This window comes from Rhinolophus ferrumequinum, chromosome 4 (assembly GCF_004115265.2).
Source record: "Rhinolophus ferrumequinum isolate MPI-CBG mRhiFer1 chromosome 4, mRhiFer1_v1.p, whole genome shotgun sequence".
Classification (NCBI taxonomy): Eukaryota; Metazoa; Chordata; class Mammalia; order Chiroptera; family Rhinolophidae; genus Rhinolophus; species Rhinolophus ferrumequinum.
In genome coordinates, this window is record NC_046287.1 from 8,068,154 (window position 1) to 8,085,785 (window position 17,632).

The window sequence follows — 17,632 nt, forward strand, 5'->3', positions numbered from 1 at the left end:
TCTGATGCCATTTATATTTTTTAATATAGTAACAACACATTTTTCTTACACTTTTCTTATGTATGAAATAAAACTACACACACACACACAAAACAAAAACAAAAAAACACAACCCAAAACAAAAACAGAAATCCTGTAGGAAGCAAGCTCTTTTTAATGAAAATAATTGGTAGAATGAAAGATAGCAAGCGGAGCGATACATGCATAAAAGCAACGCACTTTGCAATTAGATGTCAATCATATCTTAGCATAGTTGAATTTTTTTTAGATGTAAATTGATCAAGCAGAATCGTGTCAGAAATACAGGAGAACAGCAGCTTGATACATATTGGCATTGTAACCCACATCTTCTAAGAGGATGACATCATGCATTAGTGGTGAAAGACTCATCAGTTTGTAAGTTTCTGGACTGGACCAACCTGTCTGATGTTGGAAAGGAGAAATTGTCCTCATACAAATCTCCTTCTAAACCAAGACTGCTCCAGCTACTGCTGTTACCATTACTGCCAGAGGAAGAAAAGAACAGAGCTGAACTAGAAAATGAATAGTACAGACGCCCTGGGTGTCCCGTAGAACAGCTTCTGTCAGTGGTAACTGCACGTCCAGAGGCTGCCACAGGGGACGGGAGCCTCCCCAGGGTGGAGAGAGCCCATCACCGCCACTGAGAAAGGTTCCTGACACCTCAGAGATTTGGGGGTTTCCTGACTTGTCCTCAATAGATCGTGAAAATTACATTTATATTTATTTTACACAGTAAGGCAACAGAATGACTTTTAAGACTGCAAATGAATGCATGAAGTAAGAAGTTTCACAACGGAATTAAGTCTTAGGATGTAATTTGTAAAAAGCCAATACTCTTCAGCTTCGATAAAGTTAAAAGAAATAAGAAAAAAAACACAAGGTAACACTGTCTCAGGTCTTTCAATAGATAATGCAAACAGCGGTGGACTTGGGGGCGGGGGCAGGGCTCCGAAACATAGTCCCAAATAGACCTTCTGTAACTACTTGGAGAAAAAAATGTTTTCTGATTTTAAAATACTCTTATGTCAATTACCTTCATTTCACGCGTTACATATAATTCAGTAGGTGGCAAATAACATACATTTTCTTCAGAATACTGAATAACCAGGGCTTATTCAAGCATTACACTTGTCTGGTTGGCCAGTTACTAATGCCACACAGATAACTTCTTATACTATCCAATCAAAATAAGAAAGCAACTATATTCTAAAACTGCGGCAAAGCAATAAAAAACAAAAAGCAACTGTGTTCAGAAATAAAACTAAACTCAATTTTTCAGATTAAAACCTAAACATGCAATTTTTAAAAATACTAATCATTAAAATAATTAGTAAGCATATTAGTTTGCAGTGATAAGCAGCTATATTTCCCCATGTTAGGCTAGGCAACTATAAAAATTAATATTTACACAAACCAAAATTTTGGTTCTAAAAAATAAATTAACAAAATAATTTTATGGGCATCAGTAAGTAAATGTGGACAAAGTTACAAAAAAAGGACAGTTACTTAAAAGTTCTAAATAGTTTCCAAGCAATCTCAAATAATTTACATATCCATGTTTACTCTAGTACTGTCAAAATGTCACAAACTATAATGTATTAGAGAATAAAAAACTGAGCAGTATCTTTTCACATACATTGAAACAAATATAGCTCTATTATAAAATTATTAAAACAACCAGAGTTTTGCCCATGTAGTTTGTTGTCGGACAAAGCAAGAATGAGAAAATACAAAAATACAGAGCTACTGCCAAAAAGAAAGTTAATGATCTCAAAACTGTATTTACTTCTGTTAAAAGACTGATTATCTAAATGAAACAATTATGAAATTCTTACTCATATCCTAATGATTCCTCCATTTAATTAACAATAAAAATCTATCACCTAAATATTAGGTGAACATGAAAAGAAAACAGCTAAAAAATGTAAAAGCTAAAAATTCAAAACCCCCCCTACCTAACCGCATTCCCCCTCCCATTTCACCCCTCAAAATGGGTAAGATTTGAAGTCAGCTATTTATAAACCACCACCTCTAAATCAGATGACCATATAATTTGTTCAACCAACCGGGGCACTTGTGCAAATTAAAGAAGTCACCATGAATAATGACACCAGAACAGACGTAAACGAGAACTGGCCTGAGCAAACTTGGAGGTATGGTCATCCTACGTTAACTCAACATAAAACGACTTCATTTCTTCACTTCACGGTTTTCTATTTCATTCTCGAGCACTGTCCCACTTCCATCCATTTCTCTGATGTCTTTTCCTACTTCCTATGTCAAGGACAGGCATATCGCAAACCAGTGGCAGTCAAGAACTAAAACCCTTTACTGTGGCTTTCAGCCATATGAAGAGTCCTATCCATTCTGACACATCTCAGAAAAATCACTCATATCTCAAAAATATGGCAAGTCCAGCCCCATCTCTTACCTAAATCTACTACATAACTTTTAAGAAATTCACAAACTGCTGAAATACTTGAGATTCACATACACAGACCAATTCTCTTTCTGATGAAATAATTATACATTCCTCCTAAACACTTGCGAAAATTTGAGATTATTCTTTCTTTTTTAACTGTTGCCCTCTAGGGAACTTCCTACTTAGAATGAAAGTAATGTCCAAACCACTGAAGTCTTTAATCTCCTACCTTGATCTCTATACCAGAAAACAACAGTTCCTACTGCAGATGTCATCAAAAGACGAAGCACGTAGGGCCATGTATCTTAAGTGTGTTCTCTGAATCACCTTCATTAAAATCACATGAGATGTTTATTAAGCGTGCAGATTCTAGGGATGCTCCAATGACCTAGTGAATCCTAACCTCCGGGAGGTGAGGCCCTGAAAATTTTATGTCCAACAAGCGTACCTACCCTGGATGAGCCCCACTCACTTTTCCTTTGTGCCTGAACCGTAATAACACAGAGCATAACAGTTCTTATTAAGACTGTGGTCAATTAAAACCACAGGAGTTGTTCTGACAAAATGCTATCAAGCCAAGTTTTCCCCATCCTGAATTCAAATAATTAATTTTCTGAACCCAAATGCATCTACCCATGTTAAATATAATGATTTCAGCCTCAGCCCAATTTGGTCTTTTTGAACCTTGGTTCTGTTAACGGGATTATCGTTTCGTCTTCATTATGAGCCACTCACAAATGAGTATTCCAGATCACTCATAAAACAACACTAAATAGGACAGAATCAAGCACAGAGCCTGGTAGACGCCGCCCTTTTCACCAAACTGGGTACCATCCCAGAGTTGCTCACCTGACTACAGTCCTGTCAATGCTTCCAGCCTCTGACCCTAGCTCTCCCATTTTAACACCAGGATTTCCTAAGCAACGTCAACCCTCAATGAAATTCTAGAAGCCTGTGTTTCTCAAAGATGAGAGAAGAATTACTATTACTATTACTATTACTAAGTGTTACTATTCTATTCTAGATAAAGTTATGGAAAAGGACCAACTGATGATTTGTGATATTACCCCCACTTCCCACTACGAGTTTTAAAGACTGTCATTTTTATCTAGATTTTAAAAAATATTGGGGGTTTATGCCACATTTTAAGAAGTTATGACAAAAATAGATACTTTATAAACATATTATACTTCCTGGTTAATCCAACATCAAACCAAATACTCTGAGACGATACGTTCTAACAGGTGAAAGGCCATCTCCTTTCATTCCAGTCCCTCATCACCTCCTCCAGTGGTCTCTTACCTCCCCGTCCTGGGAAGTCACTCCAAGGCTCTGTCAACTGAAGCCTCACAGCGTCCTGTCTGAAAACCCTCTCCTCTCCCTAAACTCATCTATGGATGGTATTTATTATTTCCAAGGATAAGCTAATGTGGATAAAGATTTTATGGAATTTTATTAGTTAGAAAACGTCTTTCTAGAGTTAAGAATATAAGAAACAATTGTATCACAATTAATAAAATATATCAGACTGTTATTATGAATAAAGTTAACTAAGAAAAGCTCTATGTGAGGTCAGTGCCTTCTGCTGTACAAAAAAAACCCTGCTTTCATGAGGGGTTTATGGGTACTCAGTCATTCAGGTGGAAGGTCTCCGGGTCGTTTTGTTCCCGAGCAGCAGGACAGGGAGGCAATCCTTCCCAGACACAATACTACTTTAACTAATATCGAGAAAATTACAGGGCCATTTTGATGCCTCTTACAGACAACTGTCCTTTTCCTATCCTCTAAAGAAAAAGAGAAAAAAAGCACCTTCCTTAAAGTGAGAAAGAAAAACTCCTCTAAAATTCATGAAAAGTTCAGGTAAAACTTAAAGTTCAGGTAAAATCAAGTGTATGCAACATTTTTCAAATCAACTCTTGGCACATCCAGAGAAAAGGAGCTCAGCTAATACCATTTTAATAAATGTCAAAAACCATTAGAAACATACTATGAGTAATAGAGTACATTTTGAAAATAATGATAGATTTTGAAATTCGAAATTTTCAGTGATACTCAAGATAAACTGGTAGCTCATGTCTGTGGTGTGGGGACCTAAGCTATGCAATTGCTCATAAAATTCCAGTTACCTTTCACTTAGATGATGAAAACTGCTGCTTTCATCTTGGTGTTCATCTTCGAAGCTTAAATTAGACCAGCTCCCAGAGCTGTCATCCGCAACACTGAGATTCAGCGGAAGGCTACCCAAAGACTCAGTTGACTGAAAGTCTTCTATTTCTTTTGGACTAAAAATAAAAGAAACAAGAAAGATAAATTCAACCCCAAAGCGTCAGATTCTGAATCATAAGACTATCCATTTAATGAGAAAAACAAGACATGACGTTCAGAGTCACACCAGTGGTATCTGCTGAGAGAGAGAGACGTGCAGGACAGCATATCAATGCCCACGGTGACTGAGGTCCCCACCGACACCCTAAATTACCCTGTTAATCTACTACGGATCCATCCCAAGTACATCATTTAGCTAAATTCTCTGTAAAGCAGTTGATATTTTCAACTGGGACCATGATGAGGGAATACAAGTTCCTAAGTTTATCATCTGCTTTTCAAGACAGTGCTGTTATTTGTACGAAAGAAAGGGAAGGGAAGGGAAGGGAAGGGAGGGGAAGGGAAGGGAAGGGAAGGGGAAAAAAAAAAAAGAGAAGAAAGGAAGGAAAGAAAAAGGCAAAAAAACTTTTTCTGGCTTTGAAAACAAAAAAAGTAGTTCATGGAATTCTAGTTCTGTCAGTGAAGCCAGTAACAGTCAAACCAGCCAAATCTCTTCAAGATTTTGAGCGTGCATCATAACGCATCACAGCATTTATATTTTTATTCCATCTTCACAAGAAAGGCCATTCACTGTTCAATTACTGTAACTGCGTCCTCTTCATTTTATTCTCAACATAGCAGTTTCAAGTCATATTTTTAAACATTTAGAGGGAAAATGTTAGTCTTCTGATCAAAATCTCCTAGTGGCTTCTCACCGATCGGAGTTTAAGAGTCCAGTCCTCATAACGTTCTATCCAGTACACCCTCTGACAGCCACCATCTTCTCTCCTACTCCTCTCCTGGTTCACCACTCCACCCTCTGCTGTTTCCCCAACACACAGTCCCACCCCTTTACCTGGAAACCTCTTCCCCGATTCTCATGTGACTTACTCTCTCGTGTTCCCTTTTGGCTCTTTGCTCAAACGTTGCTTTGTCAGATTTGCTTTCTGTGCTACCTGTTCAAAACTGCAAACCACGCCCACCTGCTGTCACCCACCAGCACTAACTCCAGTCCTGCTTTAGTTTTCCTCCACAGCACTTGTTACCGTGTGACACACTACACATTTTACTTATTGTCTGTCTTACTCTACTATAAAGTATAAGGTCCAAGAGAACATGTATTTTTGCCTGTTTTACTTACTTCTGTATCCCGTCCCTCGAATAGCACTTTGAGATGACACATTTTGTATTTAAGACATACCAACCAGTCACACTGGGCAGTCAGGGGACGTCAAACTACACTTCTGAACCATAATACAGGGCTACCGTTTTTTTTGTTTGTTTGTTTTTTTAACATTTTCCCCAATATTTGCCACAATCTAATGGTTTTTTGGCTAATGACCCACTAGACAGGGTCCAGAGATGAGTTTTTTTTTTTTTTTTTAATAACTGCTAGGTTATTTTGGCTCTGAAAAAAATAACTGAGTATAGTTTAGTTTGTTCTTCTAAAAATGCACTGTCATATAGTTACCTATTTGACACTCATGTGTCACCTCTCTGTACATTACAGCTTTGTGAAATATTTGTGGTTATTTTCATGAATCAAACATTTATAAGAAGAGGGACACTAGTGAAATAATCCAAATAATACCTTTAAAAATAATCCATTTGAATGAATCCCTCTTAAAGCTTGAAAGACAAACCATTTTAACTTTAGGAAGAGAAAATGAGTAACAGTACATGGTACATACACCCAGTCAACTTTTAATAGTCAGCACTTACACAGCCCTAGAACAATTAAGAAAAAAAGAGAAAGAGGAAAAAGAAATACAAAGAAATATTCTACCAGCCTGGATAAAAAGTTGGAATTAGACAGCACTGGCTTACAGAAAGAACTCCAGGGATCCATCTACTCACCCAGCTCTAAGAAGGAAAAGTGACAACACTGAGGAGTCACAGCAAAGGCATTTGCCAGGCCCTGGGGGGGGTGGAGGGGGTGGGGCAATGTCTTAGACTCTTAAGCTAGCAGATGACCAGAGGCCATGAGTCGCTTTTCCTCTGGAGGCTGGGATGGAAGAGGGGGCGGGAAACAGTTAAAACAGCCTGAGGCCACTTTTGTTTGAGGCAAGTTCTTCAATCATAGAGAGGCCTAGCCTATTGTTGCCACTTATTCGTTTGTATATTTATTAACTCTTATGTCTATTATTAGGAACAGATATGCAGTCATGAACAAAGAAAATGTGGGTCTAGGACAAAGGTTCAACTTTTGTCTATAAACGGACAGAGAGTGAACATTTAGGCATTGCTGGCTATAAGGTCTCTGTTGCAACTACTCAACTCTGCCACGGGGCATAAAACCAGCCATAGACAAGCCGTAAATGAATGAGCATGGTTGTGTTCCAATAAAACTTTGTGAACACTGAAATTTGACTTTCATATAACTTCCACGTCACAAAACAGTATTCTTTTGATGTTTTTCAAACACTTAAAAAATATAAAAACCATCCTTAGCTCACAGACCATCTGAAAACAAGCAGTGTACCAGTTTTTGCCCACGGGTTATAGTTTGCCTACACCTGGTCTGGGAGAAAGGCGGCTACCTGATTATGGTGAAAGAGACCTCCCCAAGTTCACCAGAAACCTACAGCATCTGTCATCTCAAGAGGATGCTATTTTCAAGGCATCCTGGCCAAACTGCATCTCCTATTCTAAGACGGTGCAGGAAAGCAGCAGTCTTTGTCAAGGTTCTGACAAATGCTACTAAAAAGTCTGAGGTATCATGTGATCCAATTAAATTCCACCTGCATGCAGGGTCTTTTCTCTGTCCAGTGGGACTAACAAATATAATCTTAGAAACTAATAACACAAGTTAGTCTCGATGTCTTCCCAGTGAGAATGAAGGTTAAAAGTGAAAATTTTCACTCAGGTGTTAGAATCTCTGAGCATAATATACAGCTGCTAAGCACAGGACACTGTAGGACCACCAGAAAGAGCTGTCCCCTTAGATTTGACCTATTGAGAGAACTGGTGGCCGTGGTGAAGTATTTGGAGAATTTCTGTTTTCTTCTCAATCGCACTACGGTTAAGTTATGCGCTTTTTAAAACAAAAACAAAAATACAACTTATCTTTGTGAACAGGAAAAAGAAAGTGCTGTATAAAAATGTAATCTCCGAATAGTAAATTAACAAGGCAATACTCTGCATTTGCTGTCTAAAATTCTCCAGCTGTTCCTGGTTGAGCTTTCCCTACTCCAGAGCTCTGTGAATTTGGGCAAGGTGATTAGCCTCATCTTCTAGCTCCGGAAATGGTTACTACCTTCCCTCAAAGGGCTACTGTGGGGTAATGAAACAAGGTGTGTGGAAGTGCTATGTAGGGATATGAAACAATACACAACTGTAATAGGGAAATTTTTTTGTTAATGGAGGTTAAAAATAATCCTACCTTTGTGAGCAGGACCTAAGACACACATGATGGAGTGTAATGCTTCATTTTATCGTAAGACCCCAAAGAAACCTGAAATGTACCTGCTAACAGCATGTCCAACATTCATCATCGCTGATGTCATTATTTCTGTAGTAAGGCTTTCAGCAAAGCTCACACCATCTTGTCCAATGCCACTGTCGGCCGCCAGACTGGCATTGCTCAGCTCTCTCTCTGCGTTTTCAATAGCTTCGGCAACTATCATCTCAGCAAGCACCGTCTTATCAAGATCGACATGAATTTGAGGGACATCAAGATGAAAAATTCTAGATTTCTGATAGATGCTGCCAAATTTTGAATTAGAAACTGGCTTACTATGAGCAAGTGAATCCTGTCGGGGCAAGGGTTGAGGTGAATGTCCACGGCAGTCATGGAGTTCTTTGTGGTCACAGTATCTGCAAGCCTGACTTATAAGAGGTGACAACTTTTCTGTGTAAGTGATCCTCTCTGCCGCTTTTGCGGTCTCAGACACATGGAAAACCGTGCGTCCTAAACTCAGCCCTAACGTGTCATCCACTACTCTTCTCGCATACTGTTCTATAGCAGGAGCGACCTTCTCCCCGTGACCACATCCACCTAAGCCGCCTGTACTGTGGCAAAATCTGTGACTCTGGGAGGAAGGCTGAAGAGACTGAGGAAATTCTGGCTCAACGTGCGATGCGGCATCTTCATCACATCTGGATGTTTCACAAAGGCAAGAATAGGCTGAGGATTTTGGCAAGCCACCTGTAGGCACGACCAGCTCTTTCTGAGCATCCCTTGTTATGCTGTGAGCAAGAGAGGCTGAAAAACTATACAGTTCAGAGCACTCACTTCTATTTGCGTCCCTTGTCCATTCCCAAGCTGGATTTTTACAAAGGTAACCTCCATTCCTTTTACCTTGTCTTCTTTTCTCCGCTTCCGGGCGGTGTTCTTTATTTAAGAGCATGAAGAGTTCGCTGTTGGCTTTCACCTGTGAGCTGTGCGCGAGGGGCATGTCTGAGTTGCACATCACTTTGGCCGACACAGCTGCTTCTCGTAACCCTGCTTTGACAGATCGATAAGCAAGTCGATTGGCATACTGATCCACCAGTAAGTCCCTGTCCCCACCTTCCTGTTTCAGTATTTGGATAATGTGACCTGCATACTCGTCTGTCACACTTTCACAGCTGGGATACTTGTACGTCAGACCTGACATAGAAGAACGTAACGGTGATGAAACAATAAATGGATCGACTTCTCTTGGGTGTGCGACAGCCTCTATCTCCAGCTTCTCTTCTGATCTAAAATCTGGGTCACCGTCAACGTAACAACTGTTCTTCTTTTGCCCGAACAACAGACAACTCCTAGTTTTTGCTATTTTCTCAGCTTCCGTAATGACTTCTGCTGCCATATCACCTGCAAAATTGCATAAGGTTTGTAAATTTTCATCAGAGCGATTTACAAAAGGGGGGGATGCACTTCTTTGACTCTGCATATTTAAGCAAGGGCTTTTAAACTTGGGGTCCTGGATTGTTTTGTTATCTAAATGGAGAGCTGCCATTTCAGTTGCGAGAGAAATGACGTGCGTAGCTAACGCGTCTGCGAACTGAACTCTCTTCCCTGAGAGCTCTGACTTCACGGCCACTGCTGGATGCTCTTCACCTTCACCACTTTCAACTTCTTCTGAAAGAGATCGCATGAGTTTCAACATGAATTCCTCTTTTTCAATAGCATTTTGTTCATTTTCAGACAAACTACCAACAGATGAGTTGTGAGGTGTAGAAGGTGGTGTAGCAGGTGCAAATTCTTTTGCTAACTCCCCCTTGAGCTTTTTGGTTAAATTCTTGAAATCCCATTCAGAACTAGCCTGGGACGGTACTAGAGGCGTTGATGGAGGAGTATCAGGTATTGCATTTCCATCCCTGATTTTCTGTTTATCTTCCACATGCAAACCATCTACACACGTATGCACTGTCGATGAGAAAGTATGTGAATGGGGAAAAGGGCTTTCTTGCCCAAATGACAAGTGCTCAGGTGCTGTAGTATTATTCAAATTACACTTTTTCACTGATTTGTCCATAGCAACTTCCTTCGAGTCAGGTTTCTGACCTGCCGTAGTTGAACAACGTGGTGGTGTCTCTACAGAAAATCCATGGACTGTAAAACCCCTGCATTCTGTAGCACAATCCTTTAGTACTGGAAGTGAACAGAGAGTTAAGTGAGCTTGAGAATCAAGAGATTTGGGATACTTTTCCAAGGTCAACTGCGACTCTTCTTCAACGGGCAAGCCTTCCTTGGGTACCACATTTTTCTCTGCATTTTGGATCACTGATTTGCTTTTATCTATGGAATGTTCAATAACAGATTTCGATAATCGATCAGCAAACATATCCTCTTTGCTAGCTTCACCCTGCTGCAGTGTCACTTGATCACAGTGGAAAGGTTTTCCCTTGGCTGTTTTAGTTAAACAATCTGTGTGTTCATCAACAGTTTTTGTCACTTTGCACGATGTCACGGACTCTAAAGTCTCATTTACTATTGTATGCACCATTGCTGCAGAAAAGTTGCTGATAATCACAGGATCACTTGTTAATTTTGAAGAGCTCTGCATTTCAGTATCATCATTAGTTGCTTTACAATCACTGTAGTTACCTGGATTGTGTTCTGAAGATAAACAAATATTCCGGAGACAAGCTGTTTTCTCTTCTTTGTTTTTTGTGAAAACACATGCTTCAATAGAATCACCGCCATTCGAATTACTCTCACCAGATGACAGATGGGACTTTGCCTGATGTGTGTTAGATGAAAAGTGACACGGGAGAAGAGCACTGCCTGCCAAGGGCACTGGAATAGAAGTAACGATTCCGGAAGTACAAAACAAGGCCTGCTGTACTGTGTATTCTTTTTGATATTCCTGTATTGGTTTTGTCAGCGTAACTGCTTCATTATTAGCAGCAGGGGGACATGTGGAGGTCTGTGTGGATGGCACTGCATTGTCTGCACTCATATGCTTTATGTTATCTGTAGAAACACTAACTGCTGCTGAAGGTGTAAAGGTCACATCAGCCTGTGAGAGCTCAATGAATGCTTCCTGTATTACGGATTCAGACAAATCTTTTGCATATGACTTCACGACTCTGTCTTCATAGGCAAATGACTGGCCCTGTGGAGATGTGGGTGTTGGAGGATATGAAAACTGACACACCTCCATGATGCCTTCGAAAACGAGCTGTTCAGCAAGGTCTGCGGCAAACCCAGCAACTGTGTTTGTAAACATCTGCTTCCTTACGTAGTGTAAGTCTCTGAAGGCATTTGATAAAGCTTCACTCACCAAAAAACTTGCCAGCCCACTAATGGCACGCTCTTTCAGTGAAAACGCACGCTGCCTTCTCAGTTCACTGAATGCCATCTGAAACACAGAGGATGTCAGTTTCACGGCTAAGTGGCACAGTGCGTTGGTACACGAAGAGACTCCTTTCTGCAAGTCTTTAAATGCACCACCGAAACTTCTTTCCACAAGGTCCACTGCAAATTGCTGAATGCTATCTTTAATCATTAAGGACTTATTTTTAGATTTACTTTTCTGATCAAGGCTTCCCCTCTTCAGAGCCATGGTTTTCCTTTCTCCCTTTTTAATACTATTAGCATCTGATGTTGCATTAGTATGTTGGGTATGAAGAACCGAGCCCAGAACTTCACATGTCATGCTATTCGCATAATCTTCGTAGGTATCATAAATAGAATCATGATTTTCATGAATCCTATCTCCACCAAGATGCGTTTGGCAACAACATTCAGCAGGTGAACAGCCTCCAAGAGGACTAAAAGCAGAAGAGCGAATGGGGCTAAACAAGCCACTGTCCTCCCCGGATGTCTTCACTGGGCGAGGGGACCCTGGGGCATCATATAGATTACTGAAAGGGCATTCCGGTTTCCGAGGGGTCGGCTTTCTAACGTTAGCTGGGAGAGCTGGACGATCAAACTTGAATTTCTGAGGGTTCATTGTAGTGGTTACAGAACCAAGTTTTTCATGTTTGTGCCCTTTCTTTTGCAATGGCTTCCCTATGACAGGATCTTCTAGAAATGGACAAGAAGTCTCTAAAGTTTGTTCTAGTTCATCAAACTGATCAAAACTATCAAAAAATTCACTCACTTCTGAGTCTGAATCCTCTATGTCATCTTTCATCACAGGAATTTTAGGTAATTCAAGTTTTGCTTTTAAACTCTTCTGATACCCTTCTTCATCTAAGAATATAACAGGACTGGGACTTGAGCATTCTGATTCAGAGGAGTAGGCAGGAGAAGAAGAAAAAACCATTTTCTGTGTATCACCACCTTTATCTGAAACATTAGATGACCTATAGAAACTCCTTTGGACCCAAGGCTCAGAAACTAATGTTGTGACTGACGTTTTCACAGGTTGTTCTTTACGTCCCAGAATATTTCTCAAGGAAGTTGAAGGTTTAGCCAACGACTTCTGCCGCCCAGAGCTAACCAGAATCCTTAAATCATGGGTTTCTAAATGGTGACCAGAAGTCGTCTGTGAAGCAGCATCACACTGGCTCTTTAGTGCAGAAATGTTCACTCCTACAGGAAAAGAGTAACATGACCAAGTTATCCTTAGACAGAGGTTTTTAAAAATTCATTTAAATCAATGGGAATAAGTAGACTCTAAGCCTGAAATATTTATTTGTAATGTAAGTGTCTTCTAAACTATCTTGTTTTACAGATTCATCCCCAGTCACACTTGAAAGCAGATACACCTGTGACTAAAATAATTTCATTTTGTGTGATATTTGGGAATACGTGGTCTATGGAAGGCTTACTATGCTGTCACGTGTTAGAAACACTAATTCCTACCAGCTAATTCCTCTCAAATTTGAACCTAGGCACGTTCAATTCCTCTCAAATTTGAACCTAGGCATGTTCCAAACACTTGAGGTAATGATGTAAACAGTGCTACCAATATAAGAACAGAAACAGTAAAACCAAAAACCAGATAGCAATGAACTTAAATGTCACAAGAAAATTAATTTCTTGGACAATGGGAAAAAAAAGTTAAAATGAATCAATTTCAATTGAGAAAGTCAGCCCTAAAACTTTTAGAACTGAACTTTAATTCCCTATTTCAAGAAAAAGTCAGGTAAAGGACAAACCATCATTGTATGGCTTCGAAGTCTCTTCTTCCTCTAAATGCTCGAAGGCTGTGACAAAGTCATCCTCTATGGATGACACGGACTGGTTAGTATCGTCATCATCTTCAACGGTGGCCTCTAGTTGGCGCTTCTGATGCAGGGATGTATCCAGGGTGTATCGTATCCCAGTAGCATATTTACTCAGGAGACTAAAGATAAAATCAACTCTGAGTCTTGGTAATGTAGGGGACACTCTCATGACACAAAGCATTCCAGAATAATGACTCTTGGAAAAGAGGAAGAATGATAAAAATATTTTAATTTCAAAGTATATTATGCATACAAAACATATTATCTGGAAGTAAAGCCTAGAAATAACACAATTTCAGAAAAAGAAGAAAAAAAAAAGAAAGGCATGCATCTGGAAAGGCTCCCTGATTTTGTAATGATTAATTCTTTCTTCGTTCTTTCAGCACTACATTTCTCATTCCCCAGTCTCTTTTCCTCCCATCTTTTTTTTATCCAGGTTATTGAAATTCTCCTTATTCTATCTCTCCTTAACTGTTACAGAACTTACTATCCATTCCTTCCGCATTTATGTTTTCCTATGTTATTGCATAGCCCTGTGATTTTTCTTATTTAGTCATTCACTTAGCTCACCAACTACATTGTAAACTGGTTGAAGGCAGAAACCAGATTCTATTTTTGTATCTCACTTTCCTGTAACTTTCAGCATGGTATCACCTTCTCCCCTATCATAAGAGAACCGTCCCCTCCTTTTACCTAAATTTCCATAGTATTACAATTTACAATAAGGTACATAGCTTTGTTTAAGAATACAAGTCATCAGATTTTTTCCATACATACTATACATACTATCTTTAAAAACGTAAATATTACAAATGATTTATTTAAAAAACAGGAAACTAAATAGCTATTACCTCTTATATTCTAGCAAATAAAACTAAGTAAATATAAAGTAAAATGTAATCAAGGAAATGAGGCGAGCAGTCCTACTTTTATGTACAGATCTCATAAACGAACACAGTAGTATTTTATATTTGGAATAAATAATCCAAATTTTAAACCTACTAAAATTCAATTTTTAGGAGGTGTAATATGCAAAACATTTTTCTTTGATGCATTATCAATAAAACAATACTTAAAGAACTAAAAGCTGACTGTTATAAAACTAATCACCTGTCTGAAATGGTAACAATTTTTGTTATAAAAATAAAAAACACATCTGCAGATGTCCACTTTACAATGAATTTTTTTTAACCATAAAATGAGTTAAAGTATGTTCTCTAAAACACAAAGCACAATATTTACATAAATTTGGAATTGGCCATAAAGGGGAAATTCCTATTACTTATACAAAGCTAGAAGTTCAAGAAATCTAGAAATAATAATTTTCAGAAAAAAAAACTAGTCTGTACTTGCATATCATTTATGAAACTTCACACATGGAAAATCTAATTGAAAGCTATGACCAAAATTACTCTATCCTTCAGTGATTTCAAAGCTTCATGAGTTAAGATGTCTTATGAGTCACTTCCTTAAGATACCATTAAAAAAAAAAGAAAGAGAGAGAGGGAGGGAGGGAGGGAAGGAGGGAAGGAGGGAAGGAGGGAAGGAGGGAAGGAGGGAAGGAAGGAAGGAAGGAAGGAAGGAAGGAAGGAAGGAAGGAAGGAAGGAAGGAAAGAAAGAAAGAAAGAAACTTCATCCAGGCATGTAAAAGTTTAATACTCTCTATCAAACGTCATTAGAAAATTTGCCCCGAAAAACTCAATTAGAAATGATATATAAAAGTTACCTCATTTAGAGAACCACTGTTTATATCTGATGATTTATTTATATCCTTCATACAAATAATTTCATTTTCATTTAGACTGCAGAAGTGCAGGGAATTCAGAAGACCTGGAAGTTCCAAAGAAACTGCAGCTAAATCCTAATTTAAAACAAAAACACAATAAATAACACTGTAGAATAACATTTCTGTTAAGGTTCATATAACGTGGGTCCAATCCAAAAATCATAAGGCCCACTGGTTAATAAATTTTCCAGTTCATAATAGTCAACATAAGCATTTATCAACCACAATCAATTTTTTAAAAACTCAAAAATAAAATGTACTAAAGTATTTTAACATCTGCTATGTCTGCAGCCTTTTAAATGTATTAATATCAAGCTACAAAAAAATTTCCCATGGTACCTCATACATCCATGATAATTAGGCACTTAATAGTTTATAGTTGCAAATGTCAACCTGCAGACCTCAGGGTTAACTGTGAAATTTTTCATACTGGTCTTGTTTTTTTAAGATTTTATTGGGGAAGGGGAACAGGACTTCATTGGGGAACAGTGTGTATTTCCAGGACTTTATTGGGGAACAGTGTGTATTTCCAGGACTTTATTGGGGAACAGTGTGTTTTCCCCAGGACCCATCATCTCCAAGTCAAGTTGTCGTCCTTTTTATCTTAGTTGCAGGGGGCGCAGCCCACCATCCATTGTGGGAGCAGAACTGGCAACCTTATGGTTGAGACGACGCGCTCCAACCAACTGAGCCGTCCAGCTTCCCCAGAGCTCAGCGGCAGCTCAGCTCAAGGTGCCGTGTTCAATCTTAGCTGCAGAGGGCGCAGCCCACCATCCCTTGTGGGAGCTGAACCAGCAACCTTGTGGTTGAGAGCGCATGCTCCAACCACAACCAACTGAGCCAGCCGGTCACCTGGGAGCTCAGTGGCAGCTCACTGTCTTCATTCTAGTTGTGGAGGGCGCAGGTCATTGGCCCATGTGGGAATTGAACCGGCAACCCTGTTGCCCAGAGCTCCCTGTCTCACCAACTGAGCCACCCGTCTGCCCCTTCATAGTCGATTCTTAACTGCAGAATGCACTTATTTGGTTAAGTTTTATATTTGTAAAATAAAAGTCTATCCTGCTATTCCTCTCCGAAGTATTGTACTAGACGTTGACCGATCATTTAATGAAGAGGTAAAAGAAAGAAAAGAGCTTTTTCTCATTTGTCCTTTTTACGTAAATATTTTACCCAGTTGAAGAATTATTAACGCCCTTGAACCCTCACAGAGTACTTTCCTTTATCAACCGGGTTTTATTAGTAGCTCTTAATGAGGAAGTAGAATAAGAGAGAAATACTGTGGAACACTTCTCCTTTCAGCCTTCCATTCTCAGGAGTATGTCCTCTTGTGCCTTCTCCTAAACTACTGCCTTCAGGCAAGGGTACCACCAAGACACACAGCAGAGTTGTCATTCATCACCACCTGACATGCACTGACATACACAAAGAACGGAACAGTGCTGTTTCTTCTTCCAGCAGGAGCCCGTTACTGGCATAAGGGGAACATGGCAGCCACAAGTTCTAAGCCGCAGCTCGAGGTCAGACACAGAACACCGACACAGCTACAGCAGCAGCTCCAGCCCCTCGATGCGACTGAGAATCTGAACCTCATCTCAACTTCATCAGTCCCCCTGGTAACACCGGCCTGAATCAAACAGGCTGAAATTTTTGCATGGGTTGATCGGTCCTTTATACAAAATTTACCTTTTAAATTTTACTCTCATTTGAAAATATAAGAATCTGACTGGTGAAGTCAAATTACAAAAACAATCCAAATTAAAAAGCAAGTCTTACGTTCTACATTACACACAGGATAGAGAAAAAGCTAGCCTGCGGTTTGCAGCCTCCTCAGATAAATGACTTCTGTGGTCTTCTCACCTAACACTGCTTTCCACAGAAGCATACTCAGCGAAAACGCTGAAAGTGAAAATGTCCAAGCACACTCAAAAGTTGATCTCAAAATGTCATCTTCGAACTTTACACAGGAATAACAGAAGAGTTCAGTGTAAATTTTGGGCTAATGAGGCAGCTTTTTCATGGTCTCAAAATCTATTCCAAATAATCTCTCCCAGGCCTTTCCAGTTCAGTGAATCACCATACCTGTATGCGAGCGGCATCGGTTTCTTCATTAAAACCTAGAAATGTGACCTGAATAAAACAAGAATAGAGCTCCATTAACTAGACTTGTAAAGTTTTATCTCATTAGATTACTGACAGAGATGAGAAATAAGAAACAGCACATACAGCATTAAAATGTGGATTGTCATACACAAATATCAAATCATTATGTTGTATACCTGAAATTAATAATGCTTTGTGTCAATTATACCTCAATTAAAGTAAATAAATACATGCTCTCTTGGACAGGATGACTCATTTTTCGAAAGGTGATTACAAAGGTTTTTCGCCAAAGATTTGGCTCCATAATGTGATTTTTCAATCCTCCTTCGCCCACTTCATACCAAGTCCAACCAGTGCTGCTCCCAAAACATCCCACGTACACGCACGTCTGT

General features: G+C 39.3%; 1 protein-coding gene across 5 annotated transcripts in view; it reads right to left on the reverse strand.

The window, feature by feature from the left end:
- The window catches only part of AKAP11 (A-kinase anchoring protein 11), a 45,390-nt gene that overhangs the window by 6,271 nt on the left and 21,487 nt on the right, over positions 1 to 17,632 (reverse strand). For 4 of the 5 annotated variants that reach the window (XM_033103912.1, XM_033103911.1, XM_033103914.1 and 1 more), the window contains exons 4-9: positions 17,220 to 17,267; positions 15,081 to 15,215; positions 13,286 to 13,550; positions 8,213 to 12,716; positions 4,570 to 4,725; positions 420 to 503 (exon numbers count right to left, since the gene is read on the reverse strand). In XM_033103912.1, coding sequence (XP_032959803.1) covers positions 420 to 503; positions 4,570 to 4,725; positions 8,213 to 12,716; positions 13,286 to 13,550; positions 15,081 to 15,215; positions 17,220 to 17,267 — 5,192 coding nt within the window. The remainder of the gene's footprint in view (positions 1 to 419; positions 504 to 4,569; positions 4,726 to 8,212; positions 12,717 to 13,285; positions 13,551 to 15,080; positions 15,216 to 17,219; positions 17,268 to 17,632) is intronic. The other variant, XM_033103915.1, reaches the window with a different exon arrangement.